At 57.5% G+C, this 21,952-nt stretch overlaps 2 protein-coding genes across 2 annotated transcripts; one reads left to right on the top strand and one right to left on the bottom strand.

Moving 5' to 3' along the window:
* Positions 1-8,720: 8,720 nt before the first annotated feature.
* Positions 8,721-9,773, bottom strand: LOC100482999 (histone H1.10; the record flags this gene model as incomplete). The annotated part of the gene is given in 2 exon segments (XM_011222962.2): positions 8,721-9,421; positions 9,423-9,773. Coding segments are annotated over 2 exon segments (567 nt in total), but the record flags the coding sequence as incomplete, so codon positions are not given.
* A 14-nt stretch (positions 9,774-9,787) lies between these two features.
* Positions 9,788-20,281, top strand: LOC117801939. The gene is made up of 3 exons (XM_034658868.1): positions 9,788-10,226; positions 10,909-11,081; positions 11,412-20,281. Exons 1-3 carry the CDS (start codon positions 10,032-10,034, stop codon positions 11,830-11,832), a joined length of 789 nt encoding a protein of 262 aa, XP_034514759.1. The 5' UTR covers positions 9,788-10,031; the 3' UTR covers positions 11,833-20,281.
* Positions 20,282-21,952: the final 1,671 nt, after the last annotated feature.

Genomic DNA, 21,952 nt, shown 5'->3' on the forward strand with positions numbered 1-21,952 from the left:
AAGGGATACAAAGAGCCAGGGCCGCCGTCGATTGGGAGGGGGGGCTCCAGCAAGGTTTCCGCAAGCCTCCGGGGAAGAGCGGGTGCACAGGCCGCGGGGAGAGCACGCGGGGCGCTGGTGAGACAGGAAGGGGCCTTCCCATGGATCCCGGGGTGGGGCACAGAAGAATCTCCAGGAGTGCCTGGACCGCTCCGCAAGTTCCTCTTTGGGGCGTCCGGGAGACCAGGACCGTAAAACGCTGCTCCGGGTTCTGGACGGAAGTGGGGCGACAAGCGCGGGGAAACCCGGGAGGAGCAGGCCTCGGGTGGCAGGCCGCCCACTGCGATTGGGCCCCCGCGCAGACGCAGCCCGCGGTCGGCAAGGGCGCTGGCCCGAAGCCCTATGCAAATCAAGGATCGCAATTTCCACCAATCAGAGAAGGGCTCCGGCGCTGTTCCTGCTAATGAGACTGCACGGCACGCCTCCCAGCTGGTGTCTCGGGAGGCGGGGAGCTGCGTGGGGGCGGGGCGCGGGGCCAGTCCAGGATCTCCCGGACGTGGACCGTCGGCGGCGGCCGCCCTCCCTTGCTCTCTAAATTCCTCTTTGGAGCGCCCTCCCTTCCGGCCGATGGGCGGGGTTGGTCTATGCTGGTTAGCTCCCCGCGCCCTGAGGGAGGGGGCGTTTCCACTGCGGCCTCCAGTTTTTGTTTGTTTTTTTTTTTTTTGTTTTTTTTAAGATTTTATTTATTTATTTGACAGAGATAGAGACAGCCAGCGAGAGAGGGAACACAAGCAGGGGGAGTGGGAGAGGAAGAAGCAAGCTCACAGCAGAGGAGCCTGACGTGGGGCTCGATCCCATAACGCCAGGATCACGCCCTGAGCCGAAGGCAGACGCTTAACCGCTGTGCCACCCAGGCGCCCCTCCAGTTTTGTTTGGGCTGGCTTGCGTGGGGTTTTGGTTGTTAGTATTACCAAGAGATTTAAAAATACAGATAATTTACCAGAAGGTTGACTCATAACTATTTTGTCATATTTGCTTCAAATTCAATAAGCAACAAAAATGAAAATGAAATTCCCTTTCTTTTTCATTACTATCTGTCCACCATTTGTCAGGGTTGTAGATCACTGTGGTGGGAACTTTTCATTTTAACATGAAAGGTCTGGATGTCCTCAGGGGCATGTATCCTTTTCATTCAGGTTTTACTTGCACATAAATGTTGAGGGCACATTCTTGTACCTGAGAACATGTTTTGTGATTTTCAGGTTTACATAAATGGTATCTTCTGCGTCTCCTGCAATTTTTTTTCTTAACTGGGTCATCAGCTGTAATAGGTATTGCCAAATTGCTCTCCAAATTTTCACGGATTTCAGGGGCACATGAATCACACCTTTCGCCAATACGTAGCTTGCTTACTAGAGTAGTGGAGCGCCTCCTGTCCTTTGTGGGTTTTTTTGTTTTTTTTTTTTTTTAGTTTAATTTTTTTCCCTGTCCTTTGTTTTTAAAGAACAAATCTCAGAGACAAACAAGGCAGCCTTCACCTGCCATTCAATGTGGCCAAGTCAGCCCAGGACACCAACTGGTTCCTGGAGCAGGTGGGATAGCCCTAAAATGTGGCTGTCTGGCCCCTTGGCAGCACTCCCAGATGGCAGCCCTCACCCCCACCCCCGCTCTACCTGTGCAGTGACCAGGTTTGGGTCCAGGCCTTAGGGGATTCTTTCCTCCTCTGTAGCCTTAGAGGTAGCAGAGGGTCCTCGGTACTCCAGGTCCTAATAGACAGGTATCTGCACCCACCCCCACCCCATTCCCCTTACCCCCCTGCCGCTACTGTCTGCATCCATCTAGATCCATCTGTGCAAAGCCCGGTTCTTAAAGCCCAACCTGCTTTGTACAGAGGCCGAACAGACCTCAGGCAAGGGAGGGGCTTGGCCAAGGACACACACCTAGCCTGGGAGTAGTGTTTAAGCTTAAAGTCTGGACAGCTCCTGTTTGCTACTGCAAACACTCAGAGGGTAGATCGGCGGTGGAAACCAGAGAGTAATGAGTGCCTTGGACTCCTAGATCCCCACCTGGGCCTGTGCAAACTCCCTCCGCCTTCTCAGCCAGAGCAAGAAATAAATGGTGGGAAGGGTGGAAAATCATTCCTTGGGGAAAAGAGTTTTGGCTCAGGCATTGACCGAGTCCTTTGGCACCTCAGAGACTTGGTTTGCCCATCTGTGAATTAGGAGAGTGGGTATCCACAGTTGAACTCCTAGGAGCCCAGAGAAACAGATGCTCATTGTTGGGAGACCAGAACCCACCTACCTCCGGGCTAGTGCCCCTCATGTGGAGATAGATGAGGATGTCCCCCTTGCATCCAGGACTTCAGCGAGGAGAGGCATGCTGCAGACTTCCCAGGCAACACTCCCGTGGGCTACAGAAGCTAGAGGACGATTTGGAGGAGCTGGGGGTATCAGTGTAAGGAATTGGACAATCAAGCTGAACAACACAAAAAGTTTTCAAGGGCAGTCAGGCTGGGTCAGGGCCCCAATGCCAGACTCCTGGCCCCAATGGAGGCAGCCAGAAGAGAGATAGGAGCTAGGAGAGGCAAGTTGAAGTGGGTGAGAAAAGCGGCCTTTGGAAGCGTGGATCTGCAGGGTGCAGTGCACAAGGCTCAGAAGTCTTAATGACAATCCTCTGTGCAGAGGTTGTTACCTCAGGTGCAGGCCCACAGTACTGGCAGGCTGGGTCTCTGGTTTCACCACTTTATGGCTTCCTTTGGCTTAGTTTCTTTCCATCAGGACACCACCATCCAGGACCTCTTGTCTTGTGAAGCAGCCAGAAGGGCCCTGGTAGATTAAGTTGAGGGATCTCAAAAGGTGGGGAGCTGCAGGCCACACTGAGCTCACACATGATTTTGTTTGGCCCATGTACTATTTGTTTTAAATTGTGATAAAATACACATGACATAAAATTTGCCACCTTAACCATTTTTAAGTGCACAGTTCAGGAGCGTTACATATATTCACGTTGTTGTGCAACCATCTCCAGAACGTTTTCATCTTGCAAAACTAAAATTCTGTCCCCATTAAACAAGTCCCATTTCTTTCTACCCCAGAGGCCCTGGCAACCATTCTGTTTTCTGTCTCTTATGACTTTTACTGTTCTAGATATTTCACGTAAGTGGGATCATATAGTATTTGTCTTTTTGTGACTGGTTTATTGCATTTAGCAACATGTCCTCAAGCTTCATCCACGCTATAGCATGTATCAGACTTTCTTCCCTTTTTAAGGCTGGATAATCCTCCATCATACGGATATGCCACATTTTGTGTATCGCTTCTCCCATCGATGGACAGGTATGGTGCTTCCACCTCTTAGCTACTGTGAATAATGCTGCTATGAACATGGGTGTACAAATCTCTGAGTCGATACTTTCAATTCCTTTGGGCACGTGCCCAGAAGTAAAATTGCTGGGTGATATGATAATTCTCTGTTTAATTTTTTGAGGCACCTCCGTACAGTTGCCCCAGCGGCTGCACCGTCTCACATTCCCACTGACATTGCACAAGGGTCCCAATTTCTCTGCATTCTTGCCACCACTTTTTTTTTTTTAATTGTAGTTGTCCTGATGGTTGAAGTGGAGTATTTGGTTTTTTTAAGCCCACATTTTACAAGTGGGAGGTTTCACCAAAAAAAGCGTATGGTTTCTACATAAAAAATTCTCAAAGGGTGCTTCTGATGACTGAGCCCCATGTGGGACCACTAGCAGGCAGAGGCTCCCTGGATGGCCCAAGCCACTCCCTGCCTCTGGAGGGGAACTTAGATGCATTTTCAGGAGGTGCTTCTGACATGGTCTGAGAACTGGGAAGCCGTCAGCAGAACTGGTAGTCATTGCCCCTCTTCAGGTGGGGTCTGTGTCCTCCAGCTGGCCAGACTGCCCGGCCTGGCCTGGTGCCTATGCACATCTGTGTTTGAGACAGTCCAGTTCCTCCTCGCCCTTCCACACATGCCCGTTTTATAATGTGGAACAGCAACGGCTTTGTCGTGTGTCAGCTTGGCCAGGCTGAACTCTATTTCCCACAACTCTCATACTCATAGGTTTCCCATAGGGTGGGCCACAAGGTTCTTGCCAGATTTGGAAGGAAGCCACCATTTTGGTTGCTGATCAAGTGATTTACCTCCTTGATGTGAAGCAGCCCCAATAACTCGACTTTCCCTGGATTCTCCTTCAGTTTTGCTGACTTGGGTGTGTGCATGGTTAACTCTGTGACAAAGGGTCTCAGCTTCTGCAGGATAGCCTCATCACCAAGGTCAGAGGAAACAAGAACCAAGCCAAGTTTCAGTCTGTCCCGGGGTTCCAGCTTGTGCAGTGTCGGCCTGCTGGTGATCTTCTCCTGCTGTCTGGGCACTGCAGGCTCCAGCCTCGGTCGCAGAAATTCAGCCTATGAAAGCTAGTTCCTCAGCCCCGCAATCCAATCCATATGTCCAGGTGTGTGTGTGCCTCGTAGCCCTCTGGTTCTGCTTCTCCACTGAACTCCGACTGAGAGGGGAACCTGAAGCCCTGCTGACCCTTCCTGCCTCGTGCCTGCTCAGTCTGCTTGCCGCTTCCACCATTCCCCAGACTCGGGAGTTTCTGCCACCCTGGGGGCTGTGCTCGTGCTCCAGCCTGGACTGTCCCCGGACAAGCCGCTGGTTTGTCTGTCCTCCTGTACACCTTCCTCAAGAACAGGAAGCAGGTCCATTTGGCCCCCATCCCTGCCTCTGGTCAGCCAGCGTGTGCTGAATGAATGAGTGTGGACTAGGCCATACAAGACCTCATTCTGCTCTCGCAGTATCTCTGCAAGGATCGGTGCCCCCGTTTGCAAGTGCAGGTGGCCCCAGTAGCACTTGCTGTGGAAAGATCCAGGGACTCTTCGCTGCCTCTTTTGACGAATGGAGCTGCCAAAATGGCTAAAGGGCCCTCTGGCTCTATCAGCCAAGGTTCCATTCCTGGGACAGAGGGATGGCAGCACCCCTTGTGCTGAGTGCTCGAGCCCCCCACCCCCATCAGGTTCTGTGCTTGGTGCTAAGCCTTGCCCTGGCAGAGGGACAGGTTCAGCTAGGTAAGTCTACAGCAGTCCAGTCGGTGGAGACTCCATCATACGGGTCACTAAGGCTTGCACAGCCTGAAATGGGCCTTTCCAGTGACTTCAGGGCTGTCCTGGGACCAGGGAGAAGTCAGATCTAGGGACCCAGGAGGTAGACCTGAGAACCTGAGGAGGTTTGCAGGGAGGCAGATCCCAGCCTCATGAGAGGAGGGAGGTAGGGAGGCAGGAGGAAAGTACGCTACACCCCGGGGGCAGGGGGCTGTGGGGAAACCTGGAGACTCTGACTAGAGGCAGTGTGTTCCCACCCCCTGGTTAGCTGATGGGTGAGTAAAAGAAATCTTTCTTGGCTCCATTTATAGGTAAGGAAGGGGAGGCACAGGGAGAATAATCTTGCCCAGACCAAAAGACACCGTGGACCAGACCTGGAACGTTGATCTCAGCCTCTGGAGACCTGGTCCCACCCAAACCCCCTTCCCCTCCTTATCAGGGGATGTGGAGAGGAGCCCAGGCTGGTGCCATTGCTAAGCCCCTATTTTACAGACAAGCCAATACACGTGGTCCTTTGCTTCCTCCTGGCACCGGGGTCGCCTGCCCCAGGACATCCTCCTCCAGAACCTCACAGTATCCTGTGCCTCTAGTGTTCACCTGGAATTGAGGCTCCTCGGTGAGGTCTAAGAGACACAGGAGGTTGACGGCGGGTCCTGAGCTCCCCAGCCCCGTGCAGGAGCGGAGTAGGGGGTCATGGCAGAAAATACAGCCTTCCCAGTCTCAGCACCAAACCCTCAAGCCCAGCTTTTGAACATCCTCCCCACTGGGGCTGTCACAAGGCTGAGATGTGGCCTGGGCAGCCTTCCTCAGAGTGCCTGGCACACACCAAGGCCTCACATGGGGCAAGTCACAGCCATCCATTCTCCAACTTGGGGTGCAGGTCAGGTCAGTGACGTGGGACCCATGCAGAAGTGCAGCTCAGCTGAAGGGTCTAGTGAGCACCCTGAGAAGAGAGGACGGGAGAGGCCTGTGGGTAGACAGTGGGACACTGGGAAAGCCCTTTCAGAAGAACAATTTAAAGGAATGACAAGGTCCAGGATGTGAGCACGGGAGGGTAAAGTGAGTCAAAGGAATGAGAGACCAGATTGCAAGTGACAAAAACCAATTCAAATGAGCCAGCATAAAAAGCATTGTGGCAGTCACGTCTAAACTATCTTCAGGCATGGCTGGATCCAGAGGCTCTGTTAATGTCCTCAGGTATCTGTCTCTCCACTTCGTGGTTCCAACTTTCTGTCTTGGCTCCTTTTTCAGATGGGCTCTCCGGGTGTATTGACAAAGATGACTACTGACAACTCTGGCCCCCTGTCCCTACCGGGGGAGAGAGCACCTCTTTCTCGGTAGCTCCAGGAAGAGTCCCAGGATTGACTCTCATTGAACTCACTGAGGTCAAGACCTATATCTGATCCAATGTTTGTGGCAAAGTGAACAACTGAACACTCACTGGCCAGGTCTTCAGTCACATGAACATTCCTGGGAATGGAGAGTCAGATCTCCAGGGCCAGGTGGCTTGAGAGCAGGGTAGCTTGGGTCCCCAGAAAAAATATGACCGTGTTCCTTATTATCAGAAGAGTGAGAGGCCTGCCCCATGGTGGGCTGGTCCACAGGAGCGCCAGTGCTCCTGGAACAGGCAGGTCTCAAGATGGAGACAGCCAGCCAGGGCCCCAAGTGTGCAAGGAATGGAGAGGGGGACAGGAGAGAGGTGCGGGCAGCAGCACCAAAGCTCCAGACTGTATGAGCGACAAAGGGTGGATTTGGGTGGGAAATAGGGAAAGGCAGCGTGGAATACAAGGGACCTGAAGGGCACTTTGGGGTTATGGTGCTCACGAGATGTCGCAAGGGACAGACGGTCGGGGATGGGGGCCTCTGGTTAGGAGGGGCTCAGAGGAAGAGATGACACTCCATGTGATTTTTGCACAGAAGGTGCGGTGTCCATGTGCCCAGGGCCCCTGTAGCAGCCCTTCTCAACCCTCTTACAACCTGAGTACCTCAGATTGCGACTTGGACAACTGGGGTGAGGGGTGAGCCTAAGTGGCATTTGGGCTTGGGTTTCTAATTTAGGGGCTGGGGATGGAATCTGAGGGATCACAGTCAGCTGGTCAGGAGCACCATCCCCCAGAATTCCGGGTAGGCTGAAGCCTCTCCTGGCTTCTAGCTGCTGATGGCCTATTAGCTGGCCTGCAGGCAGTGTGGGACAGGAGTGGGCTGGCACCATGGCTCTGCAGCAGGGCACTGGGCACCCCCCCCAATGCTGCAGAATGGAGGAAACTGTTACTAACCAGCAAGTGGCCAGGACATGGGCTGGCAGGGTGGGTGGACATGTCAGCCCCTGTCTCCTGGATGCACATGGTTGCCCAGAACCAGAACAGTAGCAGCCAAGGCTAGCATCCCATTTCCTCCTTTGCCCCAGTGACAGGCCCCCCTACTGCCGTCAGTCACAGGGCTCCATACTGGGGGGGAGGGGTGGTTCATCCTGTTCTCAAACCTTCTGCCTAGACAGCAAGGATGGGCAGAGAGACCTGGCTGTGACTTGGTCTTCTCCACTGGCAGGGACGCTTGGGCAGGGCGGGAGCCTGTGCTGGTTTTGCCCACCACTGCGTCCTCCCTCACAGCCCAGCCCAGAACAAGGCAGGGAAGACTCATGCTGGCACTGGGCCCTGCAGTTCCCAGAGGCAGGAGGCAGCGGGCAGCAGGGAGACCCAGCAAGATTTAAAAAAACTGAAAGACCACATGGAGTGGCCACTTACCCTGTGGGGAAGGGTTTGCCCTGTGACCCCACTGTGTGCGCTGGGGAAGGGTAGTGCCTGCCAGGCCTGGGTCAGGGATACCAGCAAGCCAGGGGGGATTCTCCAGTGATGCTCCCTCCCCTCCCCCACTGCCCTTTCCCCCACCACCTAGTCTCTAACAGAGATCATCTGCATCTGTCACCCACCGCTAGCCGAGGCTTACCCAACTTGGTACATGTACATACCCACTGTTCTAGAATATTCCCTAGCTTCCCCCTGCCCCAGAGCCTTCCTTTTGCAGGGTTGTCTTCATAAGAACACCCGTCATGGGCTCAACTGGTCTTAAGTACAACTATCACATATACTGGACATCGGGGCTGAGATCATTCTTCCCAACTTGTCCAATAACCCTCTGGTCCCGTGTGCACTCCAGATCAGCCAACAAGCTGAGGATCAATGCCTTCCTCAGGCCACACCTCGGGCTGTGCTGTGAGCCAAAGCCCAAGGCCTCCACATTTCCAATATCCTCATCGCATCAACACAAAATCTCAGTGAATTCAGACTAACTCTGCAAAGGCCCAAGCCTGTGACTTTGTACGTGCTGAGGGGCCCTGACCAGCAAACCCCGAAAAGCCAGGGCTGTCCCCTCCCCCCAACCCTTAGCGGGAGCCCGACCAGCCGATCTCCAGCATCTTTCCACCTCCAGCTCACAGGAGATCCGTCCCTTGAGGCTCTCTCCGGGATCAGCCAGCCGCCCCCTCCCCCGCAGTTACCACCCCGTGCGGAGTACTCCAGGCCTACCTCGCTAACATCCGGGGAGCCCAGGACCCTTGGGACCCCATCCAACCCAAGCCGCGCGCCGACAGCGCCCATCCCTACTCCACTCGGAAGAAAACGAGAACGGTTCAAAGGTTTAAACAATTTATTGTGCCCCAAAAAGGCCGGCGGGATGAAGGGAAGGCCGCGCGGCCCGCGCCCCGAGCGATTGTTTGTCGCGCACCCAAAGGCGGAGGATGGGGAGTGGGGAAGGGCGGAGCGGCAGCCGGGTCCCCGCACACCAGGGCCCGGCCACCCCGCGGCCCCCGCCCGGGCGGGCAGGCGCGGCCGCGGCCATTGGCGCCTAGGGGCCGGTAACCATGGCGACGGCCGTTGCCAAGGGCGAGAGCCAATAGGGGCGTCGCCAGGCCGTTTCAAAAATCTAAAGCAAAAACAACAACAAAAAAGGCTACGGCGGCGGGGGAGGGGAAGCGGAGAGGGGATGGAGCGGGCCCGGGGCCCGCCGTGCGGCTCAGAGCAGGCGGCGGCGGCCCGGCCGGACAACCGTACAAAACCTACATACACTTGGGGTAGAAAAACCGAACGCCGGGAACACCCGGCAGGCCGGCGCGCTCACTTGCGGCCCTTGGGAACCTTGGGGACGCTGGGCTTGGCCGCCTTCTTCACCTTCTTGCCCCCGGAGGCCGCCGCCTTCTTAGCCTTGCTGCCTTTGTCCTTCTTGGAGGCGGCGCCCTTCTTGTGCGAGCGCTTCTCGGGCTTCTGGCCCTTGGCCGGCTTCTTGTCCGCGCGCCGGGAGCCGGCCGCGCCCGGGGCCGCCTTCTTGGCCTTGGTGCGCGGCGGGCGCCGGGGCGGTGGTGGCCGCCGTGGCTCCGCGCCGCTCGCCGCCGCCCTCCAGCTTCTTGCGGTTGAGCTTGAACGAGCCGTTGGCGCCGGTGCCCTTCACCTGCAGGAGCGTGTCGTTCTGCACCAGCGCCTTGATGGAATACTTGAGGTAGGTGCGCCCGTTCTGCTGATCGAACCACGCCACCTTCTTGGCCTCCGTGTAGATCTTGGCCAGCGACGAGCCGTTGCGCTCGCCCAGCCTGCGGATCGTCTCCACCACCAGCTGGCTGTACTTGCCCGGCTGGTTCTTTTTCTTGTTGNGCCGCGGCCGGGCCTGGGGCCGGGCGGCAGGGCTGGGGCGGGGGCCGGGCCGGCCGGAGCGGGGGATCCCGGGCCGGGGCCGGAGCTGGAGCTGGAGCTGGAGCCGGAGCCGAAGCTGGAGCCGGAGCGGAGGGGGGTGTCGGGGCGGAGAGGGCCGGAGCCGGGACCCAGCCGAAGCGGGGAAATCGGCCAAGTGAGCGCCGCGGCTGCCGCTACCAATGCCGTCGCCAAAGCTCGCTGGGCGTGCGCGCTGCGCTCTGGTGAGGAGGGCGCTCCGCTCCGCCTTTATAGCTCCATGGCGGACCACGTTGAGAACAACAACAGCCTGGTCTGGAGCCAGCGCCAACTTGTGCTTCTTGGAGCCCCTTCCTCGGCCGCTGGCTTCCCGGCCCGCGCCTCCCGGGCGCCACCGAGACCACGGCCGAGCGCCCCGGACAGGGCCCGAGCCTGCGGCGCAGCAGAGAGGCGGCCTGCGCCCGGGAAGGGCTCGGTAAAGGGGAACGGAGGGGTGCACCCTATGCTGCGGGAGCGTGAGAGGAGGGGGGCACCCGGTTTGGGGGCGAATAGCGCGGGCCCCGGGGGAGGCCGAGCGGCCCGGAGCTTTGCGGCCGGCAGCCAAGAGTGCGCCACGGCCACCCAAGCCCTGAGCGCGGTCAGGGGGCCCCTGGCCTGCCCGCAGGACGAGCTTTAATTTGTCCGAACTAACACAGGGCACGCCCTCACGTGGTCGGCTGGGGCAATGTGAAGTGTGCTAGGACATCTTCGAGGGGGGTCTCCGCCCGAGTCCAAGGGGACGGCGGCTGGAGGCGCCCTCCAGCTGCGCGCCCGGGGTCTTGTTTTGCCTCACCGGCCTGGGCACCGCCGGGAGGAAGTGGGGGACGACCGCAGGTGTCTCTCGGCGGACATTTCCTTACCACCCCCCAACTGGCGCTGATGCTCCAAGTGCCCCATTTTGTGGTGCGCAAGTAGCCGCCACCGGTCGCCCCAAAGCCAAATGGCGGTTCCGCGGTGCAGCTGCTGGAGCGAGTGTTGGGCAGCGACCCCCGAAGGAGTTCTCAGACGGGATGGGGGAGGAGAGGTGCTGCAGCCCTCCCCCTCCCCGTCCTGCGGGAAGGGGGGTGAAAAGCAGGTCCTGGAAACTGCTCTCCCAGCTCCCGCTCCCCTGGTACCAGGAGAAGTCGTCCGCGGGGGCCTGTGCGAGTCTGGCAGCTCTGAGCTGGGCGGGGTGCGGCATAACTGGTGCCGAGGAGGCGCTGAACAGTCTTTCTCGAAGCCAAAAAAGCCTCTACTTGGGGAAGCTGAGACCATGGGGAGACACGTCGGGAGGAGAGCTGATCCCTTTGGAGTAGGTGATTTTAGGCTCGAACATGGCGGGGTGGATGGGACTGGGACGGGACGGTAGAAAATTGGGGTTCCAGGGTGGAGAGAGCTGGAGGCCGTGAAGTCCGGAAAGGGGGTGTGGGGGGGGGCGTTCTAGGCTTTCTACCCCAAGAGGCCCTTGTCCGCTTGCACCCTTTTCCCAGAGCAGGCACAAGACCCCATTTGCCCCTCAGACAAACTAGTGAATAAGGCCCAGGAGAGGAGGAAATCGAGGCTGGGAAAGGTGAGACCGGGGTGGATTTTTTTTGAGGGGGGGGTCAGTGGCATTGAGCCAGAGAAGGGCTTCGTCCCTCAGGGCAGTGAGTACAGCCTATAGGAGAAGGAAGATAAGTCCAGGTCCCTGCCAAGAAGGCCAAGCCCCTCTCCCAGGAAGGAGGACCCCGTCCCCCCACCGCAGTGAACTGTGTGTCAAGCCAGGAAAACCTTGCTGGCCTAAGACCTCAGCCAAGGTGAGGAGACACCATCAGGAATCTCCTAGCAGAGATTGGGGTGGGTTTCTGAAAGTGCCACTGGCTGAACCCCGGGGGCAGCTGGGGAGCAGAAAGGTGTTGCAGAGACCGCGTGGCTTGCGCAAAAACCACAGGCTCCGGAAATGGGAAGCATGCGCAGGCTGGGCGACGCGGAGGATGTCGTGCGGTGAGAGAAGCAGTAAGAGGGGCTGCTGCAGCCGCCGAGGACTTTCTATTCAGGAGCAGAAGCCATCCGAGACGGAGTAGAGGGCACCCCAGGAAGGTGGGTATGGCGGCCCTAGCATGGTGGACCAGGGTGCGCGGAGCTGGGGCGGGAACAGGACCCCCGGAAGAGAGCTGGCCCCAGGAGACCAACTGGAGGGGGAGGCAGCCAGGTGACTGGCCCGGAGGGGCTTGAGCTTGGTCTCGGAAAGGTCAGAGCAAGAGCAGAGGGTGATGCCCCTGGTGGCACCCCAGCATGGGCAGCAAGGGCACCCTCAGACTGGTATTTGTCCAGCCATCCCGGAGAGAAGGTCGCTGGAAATGTGAATCTGGAGCTGGTTGCAGCAGCAGGCTGGGTCAGGGGTGTCTTCCCAGGTCATTGTGCAGGGAAGAGGAGGATGTGGAAATGGTAGGAAAGGGAGGGGTGCTCCATGCGAGACAGAGGAAGAACGGTCAGAGAGGAAGGAGGGAACCCGGTGTGGCTGTTGTCATGGAAGCTAAGGAGGAGAGAGTTTCAAGAAAGAAGGGCTGGTGTGTGACAATGCGGCCCATTCAGAAAGTGGGTAGATCCGTCAGCAGAGTGGACAGGTTCAGCAGAGCTGGAGAGACTGGCAAGCTTCTAGCTTCCGAGACCCTCTGGCTGGAATCTGCCTGTTTTGCCCAGTGTTTTAAAAACAAAACAAGTAAATTATGTCCAGGATTGAAAAATCAGGTGATTTCAGATAAAAATGTGTCCAGATTTCAGCTTTCCTTTAAAAAAAAATCTGAAGATTCACCCTGGTTGGGGGCAGAAGAAACAGGGCCTGAGGGAACTGTTACCCCTCTAAATGGGCCAGACTCCCAGCACCTGGTCAGTTTGGGGAGTGTGGCCACTGTGGGACAGATGGAAGGTTCTCCAGCCCCGGGGGGAGGCCTGGCTGTGGAGAGGAGAAGGAATTGAGGGAGTGGACACATGAGGCAGGGCAGTGTGACTCAGGCCACTGGGAGGACGCAGAAGACAGGGCTCAGAGTCCACATCAGCCCTGGTGGGCTCCTTGGCCTATGGGTAGAGCGGGTGCTTTTGTTGGGGGCAGGGGGTTGCTGCCTGTGGACCTGTGAAGCAGGGCTCCAGGAGACGGATTCTAGGGCTTTGGGAACTGGCAGAGACTAAGTGGCTTCATCCCACTGGCCTCGTTTTACCCATAAGGACACAGGCTTGGGGGACGGAGGATAGTGGCTTTGTCCAGTTAGCCAGGATTCTAGGCCTGGAGTTCTGCCAGCCTTCAGGGATGCTTCTCAAACCCCACACTCCCCAGCCCCCCACCCCCCGTCACTTCTCTAAGGAAACGTAGGTGGGGACGTCCTCAAGTAACGAAAAAAAATGATGGAATTTGAAGAAAGAAACATCTGGAAGTGGCCAGGGCCTAGCAGAGACGACCCCCTCCCGCATCAGCCCCAGGCCAGGCCAGTCTTGGAGTTACGCTGGGGGGCAGAATCAGGGTGGGTAGGTGGGTCCTCTCCCCTTAGGTGAGCTCCTCCTCCAGTCCTGGGGCTCCAAACACCATCCATACACTGATGACACCCCGTTTATGTCAGCCTTCATTCCTGTCTCTCTTGACGGACAGACTGGCCGCCGGCCACCTGCCGCTAACTCCACTGGGATGTCCAAGCACGTCTGTCTCCGGGTGACAGCTAAAACAGAACTCTGTCTTCTCTTGCAAACCTGGTCCTCCCCGAGGGTTCACAGACAGTTCTAGCCCCAAAGCACAGACTTGGCCCCGATTTCTTTTCTCCTCTACTCTCTCATTGAACCTATCGATTCCGGTCACATCTATTCCCAAAACGGGGTCCTCCCCAAGCCCCCGAGATCTCCACCCTTCCCCTCTGGGTCCTCCAAACCTCTCCACGCAGCAGCAGATGGAGCGGCTAACACGGAAGTCTGATCTCCTGTATCCCCCGCCTCCCTGCCGAAGGGCCTCGGGCAGCTTCTCATCAGATTTAGGATGAGTCTGCACTCAGCCACACCAGCCTTTTAGTTCCTCACACAGACGTGGCTGGGGGGGGGCCCTCAGGGCCTTTGCACTTGCTGTGTGGCTGACAGCAGTTACTCCTATCTCAATCCTCGAGATCCTCTCCAGGGTAGCCGCCTAGCCAGCCAGGCCGAATACCTCTGGAGAATTCCTGTATCACATCGCCCTGCTTGATTTTCTTCATAGCACTTATCATCATCTGACCCTAACCGGTCTATTTACGTGTGTACTGGGCGTCTGTAAGAACAGAGTTGGGTCTGCCTTGCTCCCCGCTGGACCCCGGGGCTGGGCACACCCCCTGCCCGGTTGCCGCCCTTGCTCGCTGCCGTCCGCCGCCTGAAGACAGCACTGGTTTGCCTGCAGCTGCTGCACCAGGAAGGTGGGCTGGAGGTCAGGAGTTCCTGGTTGGGCTTAGAGCCTGGCACTACCACAAACTTCGCGTGTGACCCATCACTGCCCCCACACTACTGTGCCCTCAGTTCCCCAGTTTGTGAAAGGGGGTCCGCTGTGTGCAGGACCCTCCAGCTTTGGCAGCCTGAGTCTGGACTTCTGAACTGAGATGTCCTCAGGAGAAGGGAAGACCGGCAAGAATACAGCCTTTCTGGAGAACGAGAAGCAAAACAAAGAAATCCTGCCTGGTGTCAGGCAGAAGGTGGCAAGTCTCAGTCTAGGATGCCGAACCCTGGGCTCTGGGAAGGCTCCTGTGTTTCTGTCAGCCTCAGTGTTACCATCTGTAAAAGGGGTATCTGCTCTACAGCCCAAGCGGGGGGGCACCTCCACCTGGGAGGGTTTCGGAAGGCCTGGGTGGGAGTCCCCAGCCTCAGGGACAGGATTCAGAGGCCCTGCCACCTGACGGCCCCTCCCCAGGAAAGGCCCTGTTGGCTGTTTCCTGCTGAGGGTAACAGTTGAGGGCCAAAGAGTCTGTCTCCCCAAAACATGTGTTAAACTGAGATGCTGGTTCCATCCTAGGCCTGGACTGGGAAGGAGGGTGGCAGAGCCTAGTTTGGAATTTCAAACGTAGAGAGGCATTAAGTACTTTTCAGCATTTAAGGGGAGACAAAGGGAAATTCTCCAGGCAAGACTGTGGGGAAGGTTGCCTTTAAGATGCAAATGTGTATTGTGAAGCCCTGAATGGGGACATTGTTCGGGGGCCCTGGCCCCTCACCCCTGTGGCTGGGCGGTGGGCTCAGAGGGGCCGGTGGGTCTGAAGAACCCGGGCGAAGCAGCCAGAGATCAAAGGAGTGGACACGTCGATGCTGAGGCTGAAAGGGTGCGATACGTGGGGACCGAGAGAGCTTGGAGTTCCTGGAGGCCTTGCTTGGAGGGAGCCTGCTGGCCCCTCCAGCCCGGCAGGGTCCCAAAGGAGGAGCTGGGCCCCAGCTCTGCAGGGAGAATGGGACAGGCCAGGGGGCTGGTTCCTAAGTGCAGACGGCCCATGCTTAGGGCACCAGCAAAACAGGACCCCCTCAAAGGGTTCTGTTAGGGTACACATTGTTTTAGGAATGGGGGTAAGTGGTGTGCATTAGGGAAGAAGCCAGACCTTGTGGGACCTCACACAGCATTAAAGTGCTGTGTTCATTCCGAATTGCATTAGGGGAGAAGGGGCAGGAGGCCCGCGTGCACACGTCTGCATGGGCCTCGAGGGAGGGCTCCACCCCAGGGACCTGGGGACCATGGGTGTCGAGTAAGAATCCCCAACCTAGAGATAAGGCCCACAGAGGTGATAGGAGTTGAGGATGATGGGAGATTTGAACCTGTTTGCAGAATTGAGCCACCTCCCGTCTGTCCGTTTTCCAAGAGCTGTGAAGGCTGCTGAACCGAGCAGACAGCAGGTGCAGGAGAAAAGGGAGGTGGGGGCCCTGGGCTCTGCTGTAAGTCACCTGCCTTTCCCCAGACCTTCTTTTCCCCCATTTCTTTAAAAGCCCATTAGTTTTTAATCAGTAAAGTTATTCGTGGTCCAAAACCCAACAGTGCAGAAGGATGCGAAGTGAAAACAAAGCCTCAGCCCCGCTCCCTGCTCCCCGCAGGCGCACGCGGCCCAATGGGCGGGCGCAGGGGTGCCTCTCGCTCTGTTAAGCCGGATGGTCCGGTCAGCACATCCGGCCGCAGCGTGTTCTCCGGAATAGCTGCGGAGCGGCCCCCAGCGTGTGCCTGGCTTTAGTTAACCAGCCCGGTTGATGGGTGTGCCCCGCCCTTCCAGTGCTTCCACGACTCTCCTCACTAGCCCAGAAATATCTGCGGGAGTCATCCTGTAATTGGGGTTTCTCTGTCAAAGAGAATTGTTAACTTTTGGTGACCTGTGGCCAGGTTGTCCTCAGAGCCTGCCCCTCCCCCCGCACCCCCATTTCCTCCTCCGCTGCCCGGTGTTCCCCACCTGGGGCCTGTTTCCATGAACCAAGGGGGGAGTACTCAGACCTCAGGATACGTTTTTCTTTCTTTTCGTGTTTTGGAACCCCCGGCTTGTGTATGTGTGCTCTCCCCTGGACCCCCATCTCAGGGGCTGCCATCACTCCTTAGGGCCACCCCCGATGCCCCCTCCTATGGGCTGTGGCCGAGTCTAGCGGCCTGCCTTCTGCCAGCTTTTCTAACTTCGTATCCCGTTCTTCATCCCTGTCAGACGCCTCAGCCGCCCGCCTGTCTGCCTGGCTGCCCTGGGCTCTGTGGTTCACCAGAGCCCTGACTCCCCCGCCCTGAGGGTCCCAGGGCTTGGAAGTGGGGTCTCTGCCCAGCCCTCCAGCCCATGTGGGCACAGGGCCTCAGGCGCTCAGAGCTCGGACGAGGGCTGAGGGTTGGGAAGAGGGAATGAGCGGTGGGAGCCGGCAAACGGCTTCTCCAGGCCGCGCCCCTGAGGAGCTGTGCCCACCGGGCTCACCCTTGGGTGGGGACCTAGGAGAGCAGCTCAGAGGGGCTGGGCTGCCAGCGTCGGGGAGGCGAGGCCGGGGTGAGGGGAGGGTAGCTCCCAGCCCGAAGCCTTCAGGGGGATTCCTTTCCTTGGGGGACAGAGGTGTCCCGGGCACTGTCCTAGGGCTCCCCCTGGCCCAGGGCCAGCTGACAGGCTCCGAGGGGGAGCGCTGGCCCGGCTGGGGCTCTGGGACCCCGCAGCCTCGCCTCTGCCCCTGTGGGAAGTGCCGGCTCTGAGGAGCCTGCCCCGCAGGGCTTGGCTTCCTGAGGCTGTTGGTGCCAGAACGGTTTCCTGGCCTCAGACCCGTGGTAGAGCTTGACAGCTCTCTTCCAGAATCCTCTGTCTGAGGCCCGAGGAGCTGGGGCAGGATGGAAAACCCGTTCTGGGAGGGGGCTCCGGACCACCAGGACAAAACCTGACAGAGAAACCACCTTTCTAGGTCTCCCTGCACCATCAGCCCGGGCGGCCTGCTTTGGCCTCCGCAGCAGCGAGATCCCTGTTGGCTGGGGTGCAGGCGAGGGAATCTCAGCTTTATCTCCCTTTCCTACAAGCAGTCTCAGTTTGTGGACCAACTTTCTTCCTGGGGAAGAACTGAGAGCAGCCTGCGGCCCCCTGCTCAACAGATGGAGCCCGGGTACCACAGTTGCCAGGAATCGAATGTTCCCCGGGTGGTTGCATGTGCCTGGCTGGTGTATTTCCACCTCCACTATCCAGATAAGGAAACTGAGGTTTCGGAGAGGTTAGGTAATGTCCCTGATGATATACGGCCAAGAAAAGATGGCAAAGAATTTGCTGTTTACTCCATTGCAAGTAGCCCCCCTCTGCCACCTCCAGACACTCATACTTTGCTTTATACCACTTATCACTTTCTGAGATTATCCTGTCTTGTGCCTGTCGTCCCCACAAGAGCAGGGACCCTGTCTAACTCACTGCTGCATAGGGCCCGGCACATAGTAGGCCCTCAATAAATATTTGTTGAATGAATGAGATGGGATTCAAACCCAGGTCTGGCTGGGAGGCTTGTGCTTCCTGTCACAGCAGCAACCCTACACGGGTCACAACTCAAAAGTGTGTGTGCACTGGGCCTGCTAGGCCACCTGGCAGAGCGGGCAGGGACTCCACAGGGTTGTGACACCTTTGAAAACCCTAGTGGAAAGCCTACTGTGATCTTTGCAAGGCTCACAGAGTTTTATTTCATAGTTACTTGCTTGTCCAATTTGGGGATCCTGAAGTGGTCAAGAGTGAGTTAACAGATGCCCTGGAAGTTTCCGCCCGAGATGAGGCACAACCTCAACCTAGACTCTGCTCCCTAACTGCCATTATCTGAGGAGGGGCCCTGAAGAGTGGGGACATTATGGCTCACCGGGCCACTTCCGACGGCCACCTGCCACCTGGCTCTGCCACGGCCTCCTCCTCCCCCAGGTTCAACCCGAGCTTGTTGCTGTCCTGCTTGGACCTGCCAGCGGCCCCCGCCAGGCCCTGCAGCTTTCAGGCCCTGCTGACCTCTTCGACTTTATCTCCCAGCGCTCCGGCCCTCCCTGCAGGCTCCCTCTCCACCGGGCACACCCTGTGCACACGGACATCCTGCCAGGCATCCTGCTGCCCGGCCCCCCTTCCAGACCACCCCCCTCTTGTCCGCACAAGCTCCCTCAATCCTGTCATCCTGATTCCTTTTCTCATAAGGTTCCTCTAGCTACATGAGCTTTTATTTGCTTGCTTCCTATCTGTCGCTCTGCCTCCAAGACCTTGTCTGTCTTGCGTAGAATCGAATGATGAAAATCTAGAAATGAATCTAACTCCTGGCCTTAGGTTCAGAAATATATTTGGGGAAGGGAAGAAAAGCCCAGCCAAATCAATGCCTAATCTGGAGCCTGACATAGCTCTTAGAAAATGGGTTCCTTTCCTTTACTCCCCTCTCATCAAGTGATCTTTCTTGAAAGAGGTGGCTTTTGAGGAATGCTTTGGGACCGCGAAGGGATTGAATGGGAAGGATCCTTAGCCCACGTCTCATAGTCCCATCTGCCCTGCACCCCACACCCCCCGTTTTACATGAAGAAGCTGAGGTCCAGAGAAGAGACAGGGCCCGCTCAGGCCATTTGGATTATACTCCAAGTCTAATTCCCAGTCCAGTGCTCTTGCCCCACCTGACCCCCTCGTCTGTCCAGTTGAGAAAGCCTCCAAGTGGGACTCCCTGTTGCCAGATCTTCACAGAGGCCAGGTTTTCGCCAAGCCCCCATCGGATCCTGCCCACCCCTGCTGAAACACTTGGGCAGCTTCCCATCACACTTAGAGTAAAATCCAAACCTCTCCCCACAGCCCAGAAGGCCAAGTGTGGTCTGAGCCCTGCTGGTCTCACTCCTGTACCCTGGCTCCCCTTCACTGCTGGCCTCAGACAGCCAAGCCACACACCACAGCAGTGCCTTTGTGCTGCTGTTCCTTCTCTTCGCAGACTTGCACAGCCTTTGTCCCTTTGTGGCTATCAAGTTAATGTCCTCAGGGAAGCCCTCCCTAAACACCCCATCTGAAGTAGGATAACCCCCCCTCCGCATCTTTCACAAATCACTGTTCCATGTTTTCCTTCATACGTGGGAGTGTTTGCGTTGATAGCCCTGGTTTCTCTGCCCCACCCTAAGGTTGGTGTCTGTACCTGGCACACAACAGATGCTCAATAAACATTCGTTTGAATAAATGTAATAAAAAGGGCCCTCATGGGGTACAGAGGTTTGGTCTGGTCTTTTCTGCCCCAAGTATTAAACTAGGTGTCTGGAGAGCCTGGGGTGGTGGTGGAGGCGAAGACGGCCTCGTCCCCCCAGCCCACATAACTGTCAGGACTAACGAGAGGCGGCCGTTCGCCGAGCCCAGCGCAGAGCGGAGCATGTGCAAGAGCCGCGACGGCTGGCCCTGGCGTGTGCGGGGCATCCGGACTCCCCGCGCACGGCCCGCCGCCCGAGGAGGGGTGGCTTGCGGGGCATGTGGGCGGGACGGGCACGCCCGCTGTGGCCTGAGGGCTGCTTGGGATCTGGGGAGCGGGAAAGACCTCCTCCATGCCACGGTTCTAAACCACCCGTGAGGACGTGGCCTAGTTCAGGTACGCGACCACCGAAGCCAGGGTCTACGGTGGAGACCTCTGGGAGCGGAACGAGGAGGGTTCCCGGGAAAGACGTTCGGGGCTGGCTCCCGCGCTCCCGGCCCTTCAATACTGGGGGAGGCGGCGCTGAGCGCCTGGCCCGAGCCGGGTTGAGCAGCCTCGGTCAGGGCCTCGCCAGAGCGGGAGTGGAGTAGCTCCCTGCGGCCCCTCCGTTTCACGGGTGCCCCGGGCACTCGGGGGGCGCCCTTCCTTCCCGCCCCCGGCCGCCCAGCCGCCGCCCGAGGTCAGAAGCCGGGCCCGCCCGGGTGACCGCAGCCGGGATGCAGCCCCCGCACTGTGCCCAGCGCGGCCGTTAGTCTTTGGCGCGCGCCCCGCCCCCGACGTCACCGCCGCCGCGGCCCGGCCCCGCCCCCGTCTCCACGGAGACCCGCAAGCTTCCCGGCGCCCGCCTCCCAACGGCAGGCCAGCGACTGCTCGCGCCTGCGGCTCGCGCGGCTCAGCACGCCGTGAGCCAGTGTCTCCCAGACGCTTATTAACATGCAGACGCCCAGACTGCCTTCTCTGAAGAGTCAGGCAGTAGGTTCCGGGAGGGTCATGGGAATCTCTCCTTTGCCGGGGCGCTTCTTATGATTAATGAGGATCGGCAGGTTTGGGAAAGGAATTAACCGAAGGCTGGAGAGTTTAGACCCTTGGGCATTGTTACTGGTAATCCAGGACCTGCGTTAGAACTTGGCTGCAGCACGGTTCTCCTGATACGTTGCTAATGTTTCCCTGGGGCGGAGCCGAAGCCAGACTCCAGGGGTTTGTGCCCTGGGCACAGATCACCCTGGATAACTTGCCCCCCACGGGGCTGCAGTGAGGGAGGTTCTGAGAGGGTGTTGTGTAAAGGGCCTGTCTCCCCTCCGCTCCCCCAAGAAAGCCCCGGGAAAGACACTGTTTTGGGAACTGCCAATCCGCAACAGATCCTAGCGGGGCTATCACAGAAGCCCTGCAAAGCTGACACTGTCTTTGATCTTGAACTGGGAGGCTGAAAGAATATTCTAGCATCCACTTGTGGTCTCTCCCACTTCAGGCTAAGCCACATCTAAGCCTGCCCGGAAGGCCAACTGCTGGACTTGGAACACCCCCAGAACAGATTTTTAGCTGTCTAGCCCCTGCAGAGGAACCCATGAGTTAAAAATATACATACTGGGGCACCTGAAAGATGACTTCTAGGGTATGAACTGAAAGCCGGTGCACACCTGACTTAATGCAGGGGCAGCTAGCAGAGCTAGCCTCCAGAATGACCTTTTAACAGATCCCCACTTACCACAGGATGAAGGCACTGTTCCTGATGCTGCCTTCAGAGCCTGCGCGACAAGCACCTGCTGGCCTCTCCATTTCAGAATCCATGTGGCCAGCCCCAGTGGTTACTATGAACACTGGGGACCAGTGCTTCCCAGGCTTGCCTGATCATAAAACCACGGGAGACATAATCACACCTAGAACACCACGCTCTGCACGTCTCAGTACCTGGCTCACACCCAGACCTGAGATCCCCAAACAAAGCTCAAAAAAGCTATAACTAATTCTTGGGCCCCTTTCTGGCTGGCTTATGTGCTAATTAACAACCTGCCTTTGTCGGTAACCCAGCACCCTGCTCAGGCACACCAGTGATCAGGGATCACATTGTTCTGGGGAGTCCGGGCCTCCTTCCTATCCAGGTGAGGCTTCCCGAAGGTCTGGGATAGTCACAGTTGCCTCCGTGACCTTACTCGTGTGCATACAATAAGGGCATGTGAAGAGCAGTTCTGCAGACTTCAGGCCTTAAGAAAGGAAAAGAGGTTTTTCTTTTCCTACACAGAAAAGCACAAAGCAGGGATAGAAATAAACCTCTGTGCCCACTAATACTAGTCTCTTGCCAACCTGTCATCTTACAGGGCCAGGGATGCTAGAATACAGTGACTCCCAGCTCGTTTTCCTAGCTCTGTATGGAGCCTTGAGCCGAAAGCCTCTGTGGATGAATCAGCATCCAGAAGAGTGGTTCTCAACTACACACTCGGATCACCTGGTACGCTGTTTAAAAAAATACCAGTGCCTTCTCTCAGACCAGTTGAATCCAAAGCGCTGAAGATAGGGCCCTGGCATGAGGACGTTTTAAAATTCTAGCTCTCCAGACAAGTCTAA

This window comes from Ailuropoda melanoleuca, chromosome 4 (assembly GCF_002007445.2).
Source record: "Ailuropoda melanoleuca isolate Jingjing chromosome 4, ASM200744v2, whole genome shotgun sequence".
Taxonomy (NCBI): Eukaryota; Metazoa; Chordata; class Mammalia; order Carnivora; family Ursidae; genus Ailuropoda; species Ailuropoda melanoleuca.